This window comes from Lasioglossum baleicum, chromosome 8 (genome assembly GCF_051020765.1).
Source record: "Lasioglossum baleicum chromosome 8, iyLasBale1, whole genome shotgun sequence".
Lineage (NCBI taxonomy): Eukaryota > Metazoa > Arthropoda > Insecta > Hymenoptera > Halictidae > Lasioglossum > Lasioglossum baleicum.
Genome location: NC_134936.1, coordinates 14,167,027 through 14,184,249, shown reverse-complemented (window position 1 = coordinate 14,184,249; position 17,223 = coordinate 14,167,027). Strand labels below are relative to the sequence as shown.

At 48.4% G+C, this 17,223-nt stretch overlaps 2 protein-coding genes across 5 annotated transcripts in view; one reads left to right on the top strand and one right to left on the bottom strand.

Moving 5' to 3' along the window:
• The first annotated feature begins 908 nt into the window (after nt 1-908).
• On the top strand, nt 909-2,937 carry LOC143211288 (large ribosomal subunit protein uL16m-like). Of its 2 annotated transcripts, none has more exons than XM_076428803.1 (6): nt 909-1,420; nt 1,494-1,568; nt 1,635-1,792; nt 2,291-2,428; nt 2,494-2,604; nt 2,674-2,937. In XM_076428803.1, exons 1-6 carry the CDS (start codon nt 1,378-1,380, stop codon nt 2,887-2,889), a joined length of 741 nt encoding a protein of 246 aa, XP_076284918.1. In that variant the 5' UTR covers nt 909-1,377; the 3' UTR covers nt 2,890-2,937. The 2 variants fall into 2 exon arrangements, with proteins under 2 accessions (XP_076284918.1, XP_076284917.1); XM_076428802.1 differs by having other exon boundaries at nt 911-1,420; nt 1,491-1,568.
• The window catches only part of Dtn (transmembrane protein 132C dtn), a 36,138-nt gene continuing 20,570 nt past the window's right edge, over nt 1,656-17,223 (bottom strand). For 2 of the 3 annotated variants that reach the window (XM_076428744.1, XM_076428742.1), the window contains exons 6-11: nt 14,046-14,189; nt 12,211-13,053; nt 11,471-11,909; nt 10,381-10,802; nt 9,864-10,144; nt 1,656-9,777 (exon numbers count right to left, since the gene is read on the bottom strand). In XM_076428744.1, the coding sequence (XP_076284859.1) occupies nt 9,096-9,777; nt 9,864-10,144; nt 10,381-10,802; nt 11,471-11,909; nt 12,211-13,053; nt 14,046-14,189 (2,811 nt within the window). In that variant the 3' untranslated portion in view covers nt 1,656-9,095. The remainder of the gene's footprint in view (nt 9,778-9,863; nt 10,145-10,380; nt 10,803-11,470; nt 11,910-12,210; nt 13,054-14,045; nt 14,190-17,223) is intronic. The other variant, XM_076428743.1, reaches the window with a different exon arrangement.

Below are 17,223 nucleotides of genomic sequence, written 5' to 3'. Positions count from 1 at the left end.
TATAGTCCTCGAAATACCTTCACTGCATAATTTCGCTGTTGTAACGAAGCAAATTTCTTATATTTTTCATAATATCGAGAATTTTTCCTGAAAACGAACGAATATGTGGCGCTGGTTGTCTAGCAGAAGACCCATGCAAAAAATTATGAGGGTTACCTAACCTAAGAATCGACTCCTCTTTCATAAAATTAATAAATTAATCGTCCATAAGAAAGGGGTTACAAGAATTTGTTAATATTGTAGTGATTCATAGATTACGATACTGGTCCGAAAACAATAAAAAGATTAACACGTGCTACGAACAAGATGCACACAGAGGTTAATTGATCTAGTTCCTACTATTGCCGCTGGTACCACATGCTCTTTTCCGCCACTTCCGCAATAGGAAATGCGGAAACACTTTGTTACCAACTTCAGTATACAGTCTGCAGACATCTTTTGCATAGATCACAGATTTGTATAGATATTCCATCGCAGACTAGGTATAGGAGTTGACCGTTGCCATTTCTGTGTCACTTCCTACTGTATCGGTAGGAACTAATTTCGTGGAGCTAAGAGAGGGGATATATGTAGGCAGATATAGGATTTTATATCTCGTCTGTGGTTGCATCTGATTGCAGTTTTAATATAGTATCTCGTCGGTGGTCAGGTCTATTCCTATCATGGATATAGGAATATAGGGATGGAGCATGCATGCAGGGACGCATGCATAATGACGTACTGCGCTTACGCCGGACACAGCCAATGAAAAAGATGCAATTTCTACCCATGGATCCATATAGCTTGTACATCTTTCGAAACTGTGACGTCACGTGCTACCATGATCTGAATCAGTCAAAAGTATCTGCACCGTGTCTATAAGTATATATGGTCTAAGGCGTATGTAGTTCACGTATTCTGAATTATTTTGGTGAAGTGTAGTTCGGAGCACCACTGTTAGATGGCGCCATCAGGCATTTTTCGGAACGGGTTCATCTATTTTATTAAATATCTCATAATTGCGCGATTTTTACCGGTTTTCTTTGCATTAGATTAATGCAGAAAATTCCCCTGGACATCCCTGTGTCCTTGGACTACTTATTATTGCCCTAAATTTGCCATAGCTTATGTTTTTTCCGGTCCATGGCTTGCGTATATTTGCATATGGCCAGCAGGGTGTTCGTCTGCTGGGTCGTACCTATTTGTTTATTATTGTTTGTTCAATAGTAAAGTGACAACATTATTAATAGAATAATAACGAATTAGAAGAGCTTATTGAAACGTGAAAGCAGTTGTATCTCAGCATTGCGTTGCATGTCGAGCAATAATTTTAGGTGAAAGAGGTTAGGTAACACAAGTGTGTTTTTATTTCGAAAACCAAATAAATATACAATTAAAATGATGCAAACGGGTGGTACTATAATGAAAGCGTTGCTCTCACGTAAGTATTTTATATAATGATCGAAATTCAATGAGCTGTACATTCATACTTATTGCACTGTTATTTACAGCAGGCCCTTTGCTTAAGCAATTGATGAACCAAAGAATAGCTGGAATAAAGTCGTATCCAGTTCCAGCTGTTTTTAAAGGTATTAAGATTGATGAACCATTACAAAACCAGATTAATGCTTTTTAACAAAATCTACATTTTACAGACATTGAAACGCCTGAACGTAAAAGGCTCAGAGTTGTTAGTAGAAACCCTCAATACCCACCTGGAGTTCGTGTTTTTACGATGCAAAAGAAATTGAGATTAATGCGTGGTCCTGAATTGTATCACAACACTCTTTTATACAAGCAATATGGCATAGTGGTAAGAGAACTAGAGTTGCGACTTATGGGGATAGTCTCGTTACAAAGATGGGATTTTTCAGTAGGCAAAAATAGGGCTGTTACCTTTCCAAAGCTTTGAATCTTCAAAGATTCAAAGGAACGAACGAAACTTCAGGATTTGAAGCTTTGAAGCTTCAAAATCTTCAAAGGAAAGTAACAGCCCACAGTTACCCTCAAAAGTATTTCTACATTTATGAGGCGTAATTTGCATCAGTTGGATGCATAAAGCTGCACATGTAGCTATTTTCATGAAGCTGCGACAGCTACAACCAGCCGAATAATGAAAATTGTGCCTTGTTAACGTAAAAATAGGACCTTTGAGGGAGATAGCGGTCCAGATTAATCTTCTATCTAGCGCTTTTTACTACTGAAAAACCCTATCTTGCATTATTGAGAAATTTGCAATCCTGGAAACGAGACTGCCCCCTTATGGATGTTTTTTGTATCTCTGTTGCATATAAGATGTTTGAGATTCCAGGCAAGAGGTGGAGGCAGACTAAAATACAATCACTTTGAAATGATACGTTACGGTCTGCTGAGAACAGTTTTCCCACAACAAAAAGATGCATTCGCGATATGGAGGGTCCAAGATCCTTGGCAGCCTATTTCGAAAAAGGTATCGTTTTGTCTCGCAGGACAGAGTATTAGAATATCTGATGGTAATTGAACAAAAATTCACAGGGCCAGGGAATGCGTATGGGAGGTGGTAAAGCTGGTATAGATCACTACGCTACGCCGGTAAGGTCAGGACAAATTGTGGTGGAAGTGGGAGGACCATTCGAGTACTTTGAGGTAATATAAATTTTATTAGCCATTCCACGTTATATATTTCTACGATGATGCATTGAGAACTTCTTCTAGGTTAAAAAATATCTCCGGAACATCGCGAACAGACTGCCATTTGCCGCGGAAGCGGTCAGTTATCAAAAAATGCTGTTGCAAGACAGGCAGAAGAAAAAGGTTGAAGAAGAAAATCTAAATCCGTGGACTTGGAAATATATCATTCAGAACAAAATGCTCGGCAATCAAAACTGGATATCGAAGTACGACAAGAAATGGTATATGGAATACTTGTAATTAGAGTTTGTAAATACGACCAAAGCAGAATAAACAAATTGAATAAGACGTGTCGTCGATGTATCGTAAATGGCCTACCTAACCGGTAAAGAAGGACCAGATGTGCAGGATGATTCTGGAAACTGGGACAAGTTACTGCTCTTTTTCTCTGTGGATGTCAGAAAGAACGCCGCATGTCACGTACTTTCACTTTGGAGATAAGTTTTGATCACTAATGCTTTAACATAGCACATCGGTTAAACTGCATTATATTTTCGAGCCTTCTGAATTTGTTTTCATGACTCTTTTCTGGTAAATACGTCAATTCTGTACTATGAAGCTCGATTAATGCGTAAACTCAAATTTTTTGAAATTGTGACATGCGGCGTTTTTCCTTGCGACCAGTCTTAATCACTTCGTTCTCTTGGACGTGTTACGTCGCGACGCGTAAATTTAAGTCTCAGCTACGGCCGAGCTTCGTGCCTCGGAAACGGGGCTTTTTATTAGCCCAACAAAGGGCAGGAATGGGGAAGGTCAAGAGAAGAACCTTGATAGCAGCAACGCGTGTTACAATTACAATATTTTATATATCTTTGATGACGGTTTGGTGGTAACAACAGGTAAATACTACATATTGTACATTGAGTAGGCGATAGTCGTATCTTATTGTTTAATTAGCGTACCGATTACGCCGGTGCGAAATGGCGACGTCCACGACGACAACGGGCAACGCGATCGACGACGGGGCATGGTCGGTGAAGAACAGCGCGATTATAACAGCAGCAGCAACAACAACAATCTCAATAACAGTAACAATAACAGCAACGATGACGTACGTGATCAATAGAATACAAATGACAAATAGAATCGTCGCAATCGAATAATACAGTAAGGAATAATCAGTTGGTACAATGATCGACATATCATCGTTCTATCGTTAGTTTGTGCCTGGCCGGTGATACAGATGCTAGAGAAAAAGCCGAGCCGCGCAAAGCGTTACGAGTTGTTTCACCGCGAAGAAGACTCCTTAACGATACATTGAGATATGGCTGAAGATCTTGCGATCGTTGTAAATATTAGACAATCGAGAGAAGCGTGAGAGTGATATTTGCAAAGATGGACCCGCAGCTCCTAACGCTTTGCAGACGGTGGACCCTGTATGGATCAGCGACGAATGTAGTTTGCTCGCGATTAAACGGCTATATTCGGGGTCGTGGACGTCGTGGATCTTCGCCGTGCCCGTCTTCGTCCGTTGCCGATCGCCTCCGTCGATCCTTCGCGTATCGTAGTCCCGCATTTATCACACTTAAACGTAGATATACAGAGCGACGACATTGTGTGTCTTTGAGGAATGTGTGTGAATGCAGAGTCAGCATCGTGACGCGATATATTCTATTACAATATACCGTATATGTATATATTTATATATTTATATATATAATGTAATCATCCTCCCTGATTGGTGGGAACTTATCAAAAATAAAAAAAGGGGGGGAAAAGAGAGAGAGACCGGCAGTAGTATCGACTACGGGGCGCTCGCCCCCGACGCTCGAAGACTATACCCGAGGCGTTTCCATAATCGAAACGACTCTCGAGGGAGCGTTAACGTCGTGTAGAAAATTCGGCGTAGCGACTGTTTTTCCGCGTTTTTCTTGACTCGTTCTTCCATAATCGCGTCAACGACCGTGGCAGATAACTCGAAAAACGCGTTCGTCAACTTTCAATGGCGAAATCATCGGCGAGAAATGATCGAGCGAGCAGCCAACGTACAAACAGCCGAGCGAGCCATTGCTCGGCATGTCGAGGCTGTTTAACCCCCACGTAGGGGAATGAAATGATATTTTCTTATTTTTTTTTTACAAGGCAACCTTGTTTTCTCCGATTGCTTCGAGAACGGGGAGAATCGATCGGAATCGATCTCGAGGAAGAGGAACGTGACGAGTAGAAATTTGTGTTTTCTTGAGTTTCAGCGATTCGGTAGCTGAGAGTGAAGGGTTAAATCGCCTCGGTCGCGAAAGAAGGAAAAAATGATGCCTGGATACGTGTGTATATATACAGTTTGGCCAGAGCTGGAGGAAATAGTATTCTAAGTAAAAAATAGTAACTGTAACGATCGTTTCATATTTTTTTTTTGTACGTCGATAGTGTGTGAAGGTGATATCGGGGCGGTTTCGCTTTTCTTGTTTTTTTCTTCACCTTATAATCGCGGCAAGCGAACATTCATTCGAACAGCAACCGCTTGCGATGCTTCTCGGGCGATTGACGATTTAGCAACTGCTGTGTGCGAGAGAGTGCAGCGTTCTTGTGCCAACAAAAATACGTTCGTTTATCTTTGTGCCGATCGGAAAAGCTCTGGACATCGTCTCTTTCTTTTTTTTCTATTTGTTCTCTTTCGATTCTTCGTTCGGAGAAGCATCGCACGCGACAGTTTCCGCGCGAAACGGCTACTCAGAAGCTCTCCACTATTTTCTATCGTAAATACTATTCTTTCACGGCCCTGCATGGCTCTCCTCATTTCGCATTACGTTCCGCGGTCTCTCTCTGTTTCTCGAGAGACCCGTTTTCCGGTGGGACACGAGGTTCCCCCGGCGTACAATGTACGATTGATAAATGGATTTAGTTAACGCGGTGGTCTCACTCACGGTAACTCGATATGATTGATTCGTCGGACAACGATCCACCGTGTCGCTGACGAAGGGAGAAGAATTTATGTTTTCTTTCGCTCCCCGATGATAAGGAAAGGATGGGCAGTGGCCGTTCTTTTCGTTCCATATTTTCGTGGATAATTCGTCTGTTGTAATCTCGGCCGAAAGGCAACGTAGATCGCGCTTGCTTTGCGGTCGTCACTTTTCTTTCATTAATAATAATGCATCGGTAGTGTTAAACGCTATAAGACTAGATTTCTCGGCGGGCGTGTATATCCTTACGTCGGCGCGACGTGTCCGGCACTCTTTTAACCTTAACCCGTTGCAGTCGACCCCCGGTCGACGATAGAAACGACATCAAACCGAACCGAGCGATTATTTTTCTCTCTCACGCGATATTTACAGGAGTAGTACGAACTCGCACAGAGCAACGGAAAAGTACGTCAAACGGGGCTCGGAACGGTCCTGGAAAAAACTGTTTAAGAAACCGTTGTTGTAGAAAGGTTCTGATCAAAACAGTGCACTACCGAGGACTGTCACGCGAACAACCGAAATTTCTTACTAAATAGTATCGTTAACCTTCGATTCTACACCCCCGTCCACAGGTCGTCAGACACTTATCCAATTCTGAATTAAAAATGGCACTTACTCGTTTTTAAATATCCTATACTTTCCAAATTTTAATTATTATTCTTAGATTTTCTAATTTTTCAAATTCGAGTGGAGTAATTGTTTTCCAATCTCCTTTATCCAACATTTACTCAAATAGTATATGTATATATTCAATTTTGCATTCGGATATTATCGTATAATAGCTGCATCTAATCAAAATGAAACTATCAAATCAAGCTGGAAGCTTGTATTCTTTAATTACCATTTTCTTGAAGATAAGTAAGTGTCCGGTGATATATCGACGGGAGTGTATATTCGGTACGAAGCTCGATCGATTGATCCGCAATTAAATAAAGGAACCACGATATATAAATTAAGGAATAAATTACAAGTAGGACCGCAAGGGGTTAACGTGGTTGGCCGTGGTCTACATGGCTCGCCGCACTTGAGGCGCCTCTGTTGCTCCGCGCTCGTCAACGTTACATATCACTAGACAGCGGATCTTTATGCGAAATAAAATTTTTTACCTAATTTCCAACAAACTGGAGTGAAATAGAAATTGATCTTATTCCTTAATACGTTCAATAGGTCGACAATAATGTAACAGTATTTTCAAATTCTTCTAATGTTTTCACTGTTTTAGATTACACCTACTCATTTCCGTCATAAACGCATCAAATCCGCTGTCTACCTATCACTATGACCCACGCTCGACGTGCTCTAACACACAACTTACAGATACATACATACTTAGACACGTAGCCCTTAGATACTTATGGTGAGATAGGGTCCGATCCGCGGATCCATGGATCGCCGCGCTCTTAGCTGGCTGTGATCGCGTGTATCGGCGAGTCGCGCGATTGGATTCGCGTTCGGAAAATCGAACCGGTGCGGAACAACGAACGTCGTCCTCGCGCGTTGGATAGATCCGCGTGTCGCCTCTCCCTCTCTCTCGTTCTTCACGAGAGTAACGTACACGCGGAGGATGCGAGTTCGCGCATCGTCGCCGAACCTTGCCCGTGAATCGACAATACTGTTTCCATCGAGGACGCTAAGTTAAAAATTATTTACATCAAACTAGACGCTTTAATAGGGAGCTGGATTCTCGCGGGACAATCTGACGTAAACGATCTTCGGGCATACCAAAAACGGTACTCGTTGCACGCAAGGCTCAGCGACGCGCGTTTGTTTCTATGGCTCTACTACGATGGCAGTATCGATGGCACGGATATGATTCACGGTTGCGGTTGCGGTTCTGTCGCTGGAGGACGACGCTCGCTCCGATTCTATCTCGCGTTGATCGTCGGCACGCGCTCGGACGATTGCGGAATCCAATCGACGGGGCTGGGTCGTAATTAAAAGCGATAGCATCTCAGGCTGCCGCGAGCTAGAGACTAGCGTTCGCCCGTTTCCTGGCCCGCCGATCTTTCAAATTTCTAAGGTACACGGGTTTCGAGCGATTCTCTCGAGTCTGTTCTCTCGTTCGTTCCTCGGTGTCGGATGTACCGAGAAAACTTCGCCGATGAAGATCGTTTCGTCGGAGCCGTGTTCTCACGCGATTGGTTCTCACGGTGGCTCAGTACAAAAACGGCGGAGATCGAAGAGCGGCCGAAAACGGGATTGGAGCGTACGTTCTCTCCGCCCGTCTCTTTGCCAATGAGAAAATACGTTCGTTGTACGGAAGCGGAGTGTCCGTGTGTCTGTATATGTCGAACGGGACCGATCGAGAACGTTGTCGGTGAACTGTTGCGCGCGGCTTCGTGTTTTCGCATTCGGATTCGATAGATTTGTGCGGATGTCCGTTCGCTGTGGAATCCGTTTAATTAACGTGCGCTAAATCGCTAGATCGCGGTATATATATATATAATATATATATGTACACAGTCTTACAAAGCAAAAATTTACAAACATTACGATGTAGGGACGATCGAATAAATATTATACGGTCACCTCTGGCGCTGATCGGAAAAGTAAAATGGCCGGAACCGGCCCGCGCGAGCTCGTCGCGGGATCGATCTCGGCGTCGAAGCGACGGAGCTGGGAAGACTCGACGAGAGCAACGGTTATCGAAAACAAAAGCCTCGAAAACGAACGAATGGTTCGCGGGAAAGAAAATCGAAAAGCCTGTACCGTTAGAAATGATTGGGATGTATAGGCGGGAGAGAGAGAGAGAGAGAAAGTTCCGAAAGACGTGCCAATGCTTCGACGGAGCAGACGTCGAAGCACCGAGATCGATCTCGAGACAAAGGGGCTCGGTTTTTATTCGGCCACTTTTTGGTGAATGCCCTGTCGCGAGCGACGGGAACGAGGGAGATTCGTCCGGTCGCTGGGAACCGAGGGCTTGAGCGAGAGATCGATAGTGCACGGAGGCGGAAGCGAGGATCGCCGGTCGATCGATCCGCGGACGAAACCAAGAAGAAAGCTGGTCGAATCGAGCGCGCGATCTACCTACCCCACCGGCCACCGACGATCACACTTTTTTTTTTAAAGCCTCTGCGAGTATGTGTATGCGAGCGTGGCCGACGGAAGTCGCGCGATCGAGAAACACAGATCCGTTTTCCGCGTCTCGAGCCTTTGGTATTCTAGCGTACAAAAGGTATACCGAACGCGAGCCCGAGATTTCGAACCTGGTTCGTGCGTGCGTCTTCCATCAGGTCACGGTTGTACGAGAGAACGCGTGTAAGTGTGTGTCGATGCGTTTGCGCGATACTCTTGATGTGCTGCTAGGAAGCTGACTAGATTATAGCCTAGAATACGAAACGACCGGACAGTAGGATCGGGTGGACGAGCTTGGCCATCCCGATGTAAACGTGCTAATGGCGATAGAGAGGAAGCGGAGAACGTGGCGCGAGCTCGGCCACCGCGGCGCCTCGTTCTTGCGTTCCCGCGACGGGAATGAACGACGCGTGTCCCGGCGTTTCGTATCGACGTTGACTACTCTCGGCCTTCTCGAAGGCCGGGCGCCTTTACCTAGGCGTTCGACTCCTTCAGGTTGTCGAAGTACTGCATGATTTGGTTATAGTCCATGCCAAGATTGAGGTCGTCCAGCGCCACGGATTCCTCCTGCTCCTGGGACGAGGAGCCCGACGAGCTGGAGGAGGAGGAGGACGAAGATCCGGAGGACGCGGACGGTGACGAGTTAGGCGGTGACGAGGACGATGAGTCCACGGTCGGGCTGGATACATTCACCGAGGATGTGACCCCCGCGCTCGAGAACGACAAGAACATTGGATTACCGACGATCGTCGCCCTCTTCACCTCCCTGGCTCTCGCCTCCTTCGAGTGCCTGTTGTCATCGTGAGTCACTAGCTCGACGAACTCCTCCTCCTCCGCGCCGTTCTCTTTCGGACTACCTACTCTAGCTTTACCGTGCGACGGCTTGATATGCTGCGGTGGTATCTGCTTGCTGTGTCGCTGGTTGTTCCCGTGATGACTTCCGGCCGCGCTACCGTTCGACGCCCTGTGCCGATGCTTCCTCGGGGTCTCAGGAAGCCGTATAATCACCCCAGTGTTTCTGTGAGGTGGCACCGGTGGCTTGTAGTCCTCGTTCCCGTTGTTGTTCGTCGACGTAGCGATCGTGGCCGCGGCAGTGTTCACGCCTGTCGAGACCGGGACCCCGTGAGGCGGTAGGGGCGGCGGAATGTCGTCGTTGCTGGAACAATCGGGCTCGTTAGAGCAGCACTATCCCTTTCGAAACGGGCGGGTCTTATCGGTCTGAAACTTGAGTAAGATTTTTACTCGTTTCGTGATGTGGTGACGGTGGACGTGGCCATGGAGGCGGGGGTGGTCACCGTGGTCGCTGTCACCGCGATCGACGGCCTAGCCGCGGACTTCGCCGCGAAGCTGTTCCTCGGAAGCTTGTCCCTCTTGCAGTAGGTGGTGGTGTCGATCGGTCCGGAGCTGTTGTTCCGCTGGCCCGAGGAAGGAAGCTCGATGTGGTTCGGGTTGTCGAAGCAAGTGGCCAACTCGCTCGAGTCGACGTCCGTTTCGTTCGCAAGAGGGTTACTCGTCACACGTACCTGTAATGACGCTTATGTTGACGCTGTTCGCTAATTCGTTAAGGGGGTAGACTCGTTTTTCTTCGCGTTATCGAAAAATTAGAAGGCACATCCCGTACCCTTGCAATCCTAGAAACAAATCTACCCCCTTTAGGGTAGTTCCGCAAGGCTAGTTCGACGCGTCTATCGTTCGGGGCTCTGTTCGTCAATTCCCGAGGTCCCTAGGAATTGCAATCGTACCTGGGCGATCGTCCTACCTGTTGTGGTCCGCAAGCAGCTCTCTCAAGGGTGGCTCGTCCCAGCCAGACCCAGTCGTGGGCGTTCGTTGTCGATTCTCTGGGCGGTCGTCGTCCCGAGGCCAGCTGGTTGGCGGCTGCTCTGGCCCTTGCCGCTCCGGAAAGGACCGGAAGCGCGGCTCCTGTCAACAGCGAGTCCGGCGGCTGGGGCTTGAACTTGCTCGCGTAGACCACGCAGGAGACGACGAACACGACGATTGCGAAACAGAAGGCCGCCAGGAGAACGTACATCCCGATCTCGAGTGGGCTCATGCTCGCTCCGCCGTGATGCCGTATACCGACGCCGCCCATTCCTCCTGAAGACATGCCATTAGCTATAGCCGTGCGGTGCTGGCGTGCCTGCACCAAAGGCTCGTGCCCGTTCTCGTCTTTCAGCGGTAGCCCTTTGCACAGAAAACAAAGAGACAGAAAGAGAGAGGAGAAGAGTGAGAAACGACGGTCGAGAGTGAATGGAGCGTCAGAGCTGCTCCCGAACCTGCTACCCCTCCGCGCGAGCGACCAGCTGGCTGCAGAAAGCGAGACACGACCGACATGCGGGGGCAATCTTGGGACCCGACGGTGGGAGGGTACACGCGAGGACAGCCTCCATCCGTCGGGACAAGCAAGGCTGTCTAGGGGTGGCTAGAGGAAACGGTGCAAGAAGAGAACAGGCGGTGCGAAGCGAAAGAGAAGTATCGCTGAGAGGCTCGAGAGTTGGCACAGAGGTGGTACACGAGTCTAGGAAATGGTCCTATGCGGATGACCGTTTGGCCAATAAAGGAAATCATTTTTCCACGTCTCGAGAGATAGATGTAAGAGTCTTTCGCAGTCCAATGCGTGAATCGCAAGGGATTAATACTCGACAGTAACCTCGGACCGTGCCAACTGCCGACCTCCGACCGATAGTCTGTCGGAGGATGATCCTCGCCGCGCGACGCGTTCGTGGCGACTGCGAGAGGACATCGACCGACAAACCGCGCGAGGTCGAGTGCCAGCCACAGAGAGAAACACAGAGAAGCTAGTGCTGGTAAGCGACAGATCAATGCGACAGACAGGAACAGGGTCTATTTACCAACGAGAATGTCGTGCATATCTGGCGCCATTTCCCCCCTGCTGGTCTTCCTCTCTCTATGATGGTGCGATCCGATCGTCCCGCCTCCGTCGTTCTGCACGAACTCGGGTCGATTCGGCAGCTCACTCGAGGCGAAGTCTACCTCGACGTTGGCCGAGGCGCTGGCCAGGGCGGACGTGGTCGCCCTTTGCGACCCTTTACCGGACCTCCTGCCGCCCAGCCTGCAGGCATCCGCCAGCTGTAGCTTGACTCGCAGCAGATCGCCCCGACCTTCGCCCACGGCGATCACCCGGGGATGATGGGACGCGACCATAGGCGCGAAAGCGACCACTTCTGGGTCCAGACTCTCCACCGACAGATGGTAATCGGTCACGGCGATCTCTCGCAGCGGTGTCCTCGTCCCGTCCGAGAATTCCACGTCTATGTCCAGCAAACCCTCCTGGAATCACGTATCTTCGTTATAACGAAGGTTTACAAGACCCGATAGTTTGCCATAAATAGACAGCGGATTTGATGCATTCATTACAAAAATGAGTGGGTGTAATTTAAAAAGGTAAAACCATTAGAGAAAGTTCAACATACTGCTACATTATTTTCGATCCATTAAACATACCAAGAAAGAAAATAAACTTCCACTTCACTCCAGTTTGTTGCAATTCAGGTACATCATTTTTATTTTGCATAAACATCCGCTGTCTAGTCATATAGATTTGTTTTCGCGATAGGAATGGCTACCGTACCTGATACTTGGCGGTCAGTCGCCTGGTCACCGAGGTTTCGGCGACGTATCCGTTCTCTATCGCCGTGTCCGGACTGATGGTGAGCTGCAGACCAGACACAACCCTGACCGACAACCTGGTGACCGCCACCCGAACGTTCCCAACCTTCACTTCCTTCGCTCCAATTATTCTGCCGGTGATCGGCGACAGTACCTGCACTTCCGTTATACCTACGCCGCGACCTTGGACAATCCTCCCCTGCAGGAGGGTGGCTATTCTCGGATCGGAGACGCGTAGCATCCCCATCACCAGGTCGGTAACTCGCAGCCAAGTTCTACGGTTGACGAAGTAAGAGACTCTTCCGGAATCGTGATCAGTGGCTAGGAACCTCGCGTGAACTTCGACCGGACTCTGTTGGAAGCGAAGCCTGCACATAGTCGAGGAGCCTCTTTCTATCGAGTTGATGGTGTCCCAGCCGGGATCGTTGCCCCTGTATCTTTCGTCCTGATCGTCTTCCTCTAATATCACGTCCGCGTCCTCCACGTCTATGGACGTGTCGTCTATCGAGTCCTCCAAGTCCGCGGCGCTTCGCTTCTTCGTCTTCGTGGAATCGTTCGGTCTTGAACTGGTGCCGTTCAAGCTGCGTTTACTCTTGGCGCTGACCATGTGCTCCTCGGGAACCTTCCAGCCTTTGATCTGACTCAGCCTGGTGTCGTCCACGGTGATCGCCAGCGGAAACTCTGGCATCCACACCGTAAACTTGGCCAGGCCGGTGTAGGTCCCGTACTTTACCAGAACGGACGCGTTGCTGGACCCGCGGATCTCCGTGCCGTCCACGTACACGCTGCTGCAGGACGATGACACCTGAATTTGGTACCAGAGACGTTCGATTAAAAGTTGATCTAATTCAAGACGTCGCACAGACAAAACCTTCTCTACGACTACGTGTACAGATATTGGAAATATTAACCCGTATAGATTTTTCTGCTTCGTCACATATAAAGTATTTATAACATTTCTCTATAACGTATTTGTACAAGATTTCTCTATAACGTATTTATACACGATTTCTCTAAAACATATTTATACAATCCATTAAGATTGTCTTTCCTTGTATATTTTTCATTTCCGCACATTTCCGCATTTTAAAATTCACATGAAAAGAAAGTTGAAAGTCTGCTCTAATGCTACGAACAAAAATTTTTCCGTATATTGTCGTTTATTGCCCACTTTGAGCTTGTTGAATATTGCATATGACTATTGCCTTCATAATATACAGGGTGTTTCGTTTATCTGATAACAGAAATATCTTGTGACGCATTAAAGTTACGAAAAAAATTTGTTTACAAAAACTGTTCGGTATGAAGGGTACAATAATATAGTCCAATTTTTTTGAGGACTAGAATGGTGGGGAGGGGGGATTTCAAAGTCAAATTAAGTTTTTTAAATGGAATGTACTCTTTTTTATTTTATGTTTCGTATTAATTAGATATAAGAGCTATTATGGACCTCCTTACAAAATACAGGAAGAAAATATGAATTCAAAATGCTTACACAGTTCTGTCGACAAAAAAAAAAATGGGAGTTTTACCGACAGGGAAATGTTAATATTCTTACTGTCTAGACATTACTTCATATGACTAGCATCTATTTTCTACTGAATTACGTTATGAGTTTTGATTAGCATTGATCGCAACACTGTGCAACGGTGTATAAAAATACAAAAGTGTGGTCCACACGTGCAGGAATAAGTGTACAAAGTTTCAAAAAAATTGGTTAACCGGTTCGCCAGAGAAAAATAGCCGAAGTGCAGCTTCGAACGGTATCAAGAGATGAGAGAGCAAGATCGTACGTACCTTGAGCACGCTCTCGTCCTCGGAGTGGCAAGAGGACTGCAGCGTGACGTCGGCGACGGTGCCAGCCTGGCTGACGATGAACACTTTCATTCCCTGGGACACTTGGCGGCCGGTGAGCACCGCGGTGTTCATCACCTCCCAGTTCTGCGAGACAGAGGGGGGACAGAGAGACGGAGAACTCGATTAAATCGTGGGCTTTGTCGCGGGTCGGGGTTAGTCGGGGGGCTCGTTAAAGCGTCCCAACTCCATTCAGAGCAGAGGGAGAGAGAGAGAGAGAGACGAGAGAGCCTCGGCTCGATTCGAAGGCGCGATGCGATCGTTCCTCTTGTCGCCCGGTGCTTTTGTTTGCTCCCGAGGGCACGTTGTCGGAAAAGTTTCGCGACCGGTCGCGAACTCTGTCCGAGGAAAGGGTTCTAAAGGGCCTGGTCGGAGGCCTGTTCGGAATCGCCGGACTGTCTCGCGTGTTCGTGTGTTGGCCAGTTCGCGCGCGCACAACGGCTTGTATGCAAGTTATTCCACGCGCCGGCTACTCCGGCTCCTATCCTATCCTCTCGGTGTAGTCTCGGCTCGCGTGTATCCGTCTGTGTACTTTGCTAGCGGCTGGTAGAAAAGGGGACGCCCGGGAAGAGGTACGGGGCACGGTGCACGAAGCCATTTCCAAGTTGGCTTCCGTACAGTCTGCCCTTTGGAAGGAAACATCAAACGACTCGGATATTGCAGCGAGGGAATTTAAATCTCTGACCCCGAGAGAGAGAGCCGCCTCTCTCCATCAATCCACCGGCTACCCAGGCCAGGCTGCCGACAGACGTGTACGTGTGGATGGACCAGCCGCCTACATCTCGCGGCGGGCTCGCTTCTCTCATCGACTAGACTGATCCCAACCGCGTTCTTAGCGGCGCGGCTCGCAGGGAAAGGCGCCCTCGGTCCAGATTTTTCCTAGCCGTGGGATCGAACATTCCTTCGCCCTTCGAACAGCTCGCAATTTCATATTCTCCAGGGGTGGAGAATCGCCGGCCGAGATTCTCCAAGCAAAACGCGGACTCGTTTCGGCGACTTTGTCGTGCCCGCGCTAGCGCGGATCTAGGCCTCGGTGACTAGAATCGCGGCGGCTATGAATAGCTCCCTTTCTTTCGCCGAGATCCGTCTGACACATCGAGGCCTAGATATTTCCACGGATGGCGCAATCACTCATCCGACAAAACGTTTCATTCGAATTAATCTTCGTCGTTCCCTCTCTGAGCGCTTCTGTTCTCGCTGGACGTTCAGACGCGTCGACGCGACCAGATGTTGGAGTTCGTGGGCCACCGTTGGCCCCTGGAAAATGACTTTCTTCTGCTAAATTGAAGTCTATTTTTCTTTGAGATACGGAGGACACCGTCTTTGAGCAGCCGGAAGTGGCGTGGCCATGTTGCTCTTAATTTTGGAGGAGCCGGTGCCCTCCGGGGCAATCCGTGCCCGCGTTTCCAGAAGCTGGTGTGGTCGAGAGTTCCAGGAAGCGTGGTGGAGCTATCCGTTAGGTGTGGGTTTGGTTCGACTGCAAAGTTTATCGGGAGATCTCTGATCCACTTAGCCGGGTGAGTTCGCCGTCTCGACGAGATTTAGATATGCATTATATCGAAGACGCTGCCGCTCGTCAAAGGGTCCTAGGTTCAAGTGGAATTCCCTAGATCATTCGCTGATCCTTCGAGAGCCGGGTATATATAGTACTCGCGGCTAAACGGCCTCGTGCCGAAATATTTTCTTCTCTCGCTGATTAAACACTCGCCGAGATCCCTTCCTCGGTCGGATCTCGCGGCAGCGACAAACCCGGTGTCAATGTTGGCGCTAAGCCGGACGAGAGAGGTTTACGAGGAAAGCAGGGCGTCACTCGTTTAATTAAAAACTCCCCCCTTCGCTCGGCCGAGAGCACCACGGACGCTCCGGAGGAACGGCAATTAGAGCGAGGATGATCAAGAAGAGCGTCCTGCAACTCCTCAGAAGGAATATGTAAACGAATTAATTAAACGATTCGTTAATCAACACGCCTCCTCGGGATGGTCGAGAGCGCGCGTGTATCGATTCGGACACGCTGGTGCCTCGCCGCGTCGCGTCGCGTCGGCCGACCGTCCGTCGTGTCGCACGAGAAAAGAATAAACGAGACTCGGGCACCGTAAGAACGGAATCAATTAACTATTTTCCCGGAGAGCTTACGAAATCGTGGCCGAAGAACCGAGCAACGAATAAATTACTCCGGGCAGTATAGCGTCGCACCGCTGCGCTGCTGCCGGACCCCAAGATAAAAACTGCACGTCCGGAGAGCAGCTTTATCTTGGCCGAATGGAAAATGCAACTCACTGCACTCGCGGAGAGCGTTAACTTAACGCGACTACCTCTTCTCGGGTCTGGAATACCCGGGTCTTTTCTAATGTTTGTAATACCCCTCGCTTGCGAATGGAATTTATTTATTTAACGACGGTATACTCGCTGTACCCGGTGTCCTTTCGATTATCCGGGTGCGCAGTGATTCTCTCCCTCTGGTGTTTTTCTTTGGGAGAAATACGTTGCAACCAGCAATTATTTTCCATCGATTACTACAGCGTGTCCTTTGACCCGCGCTTCTCTGCGAGTTACTATATTTATTCAATTTCTACCCGACTGTATTATACATCTGGATGGCACGATCTTGGTGTATTGCCACTGTCCCCAACAGGCAATAATTATGAAGACGACAGTGGCAGCAGGCGGCGGCGGCTGTATTATTTGTCGAAACGTCAACATCAACGAGTCCGACGGTGCATCGGACGGGATCAGGCGGAAAGAGGTTCCGCCTCATCTACGCGCAGTGCTTTATCGTCAAAGGTGTATCGATCATTCGGGGACACCCCGTAGCTGACCGCGTCGCGTCGGTTGCTTTGTCGTCGGGAGGAAGGCATTATCCTTTGACGCGGGTTCGAGTCGTTTGGCCGTGGAGTTGTGGAGCCGTGGAGCGAAGCCTGTGTCCCTTCCTCTGTTGGTTTCCAGGGCGAGGAAAGAGCGGGTGGATCGTTGATCGAGCTCGGAAGCGGATTCTCGCGCCGCGTGCTCGCGCGCCACGTATACTATACTCGCCCGGTATCGATCGGCACATTTGCCGGGCGGTTATCGTGAAACTTAGCGGATTCTTTTTCAAGAGATTTCGAAGAGAGAGAGAGAGAGAGAA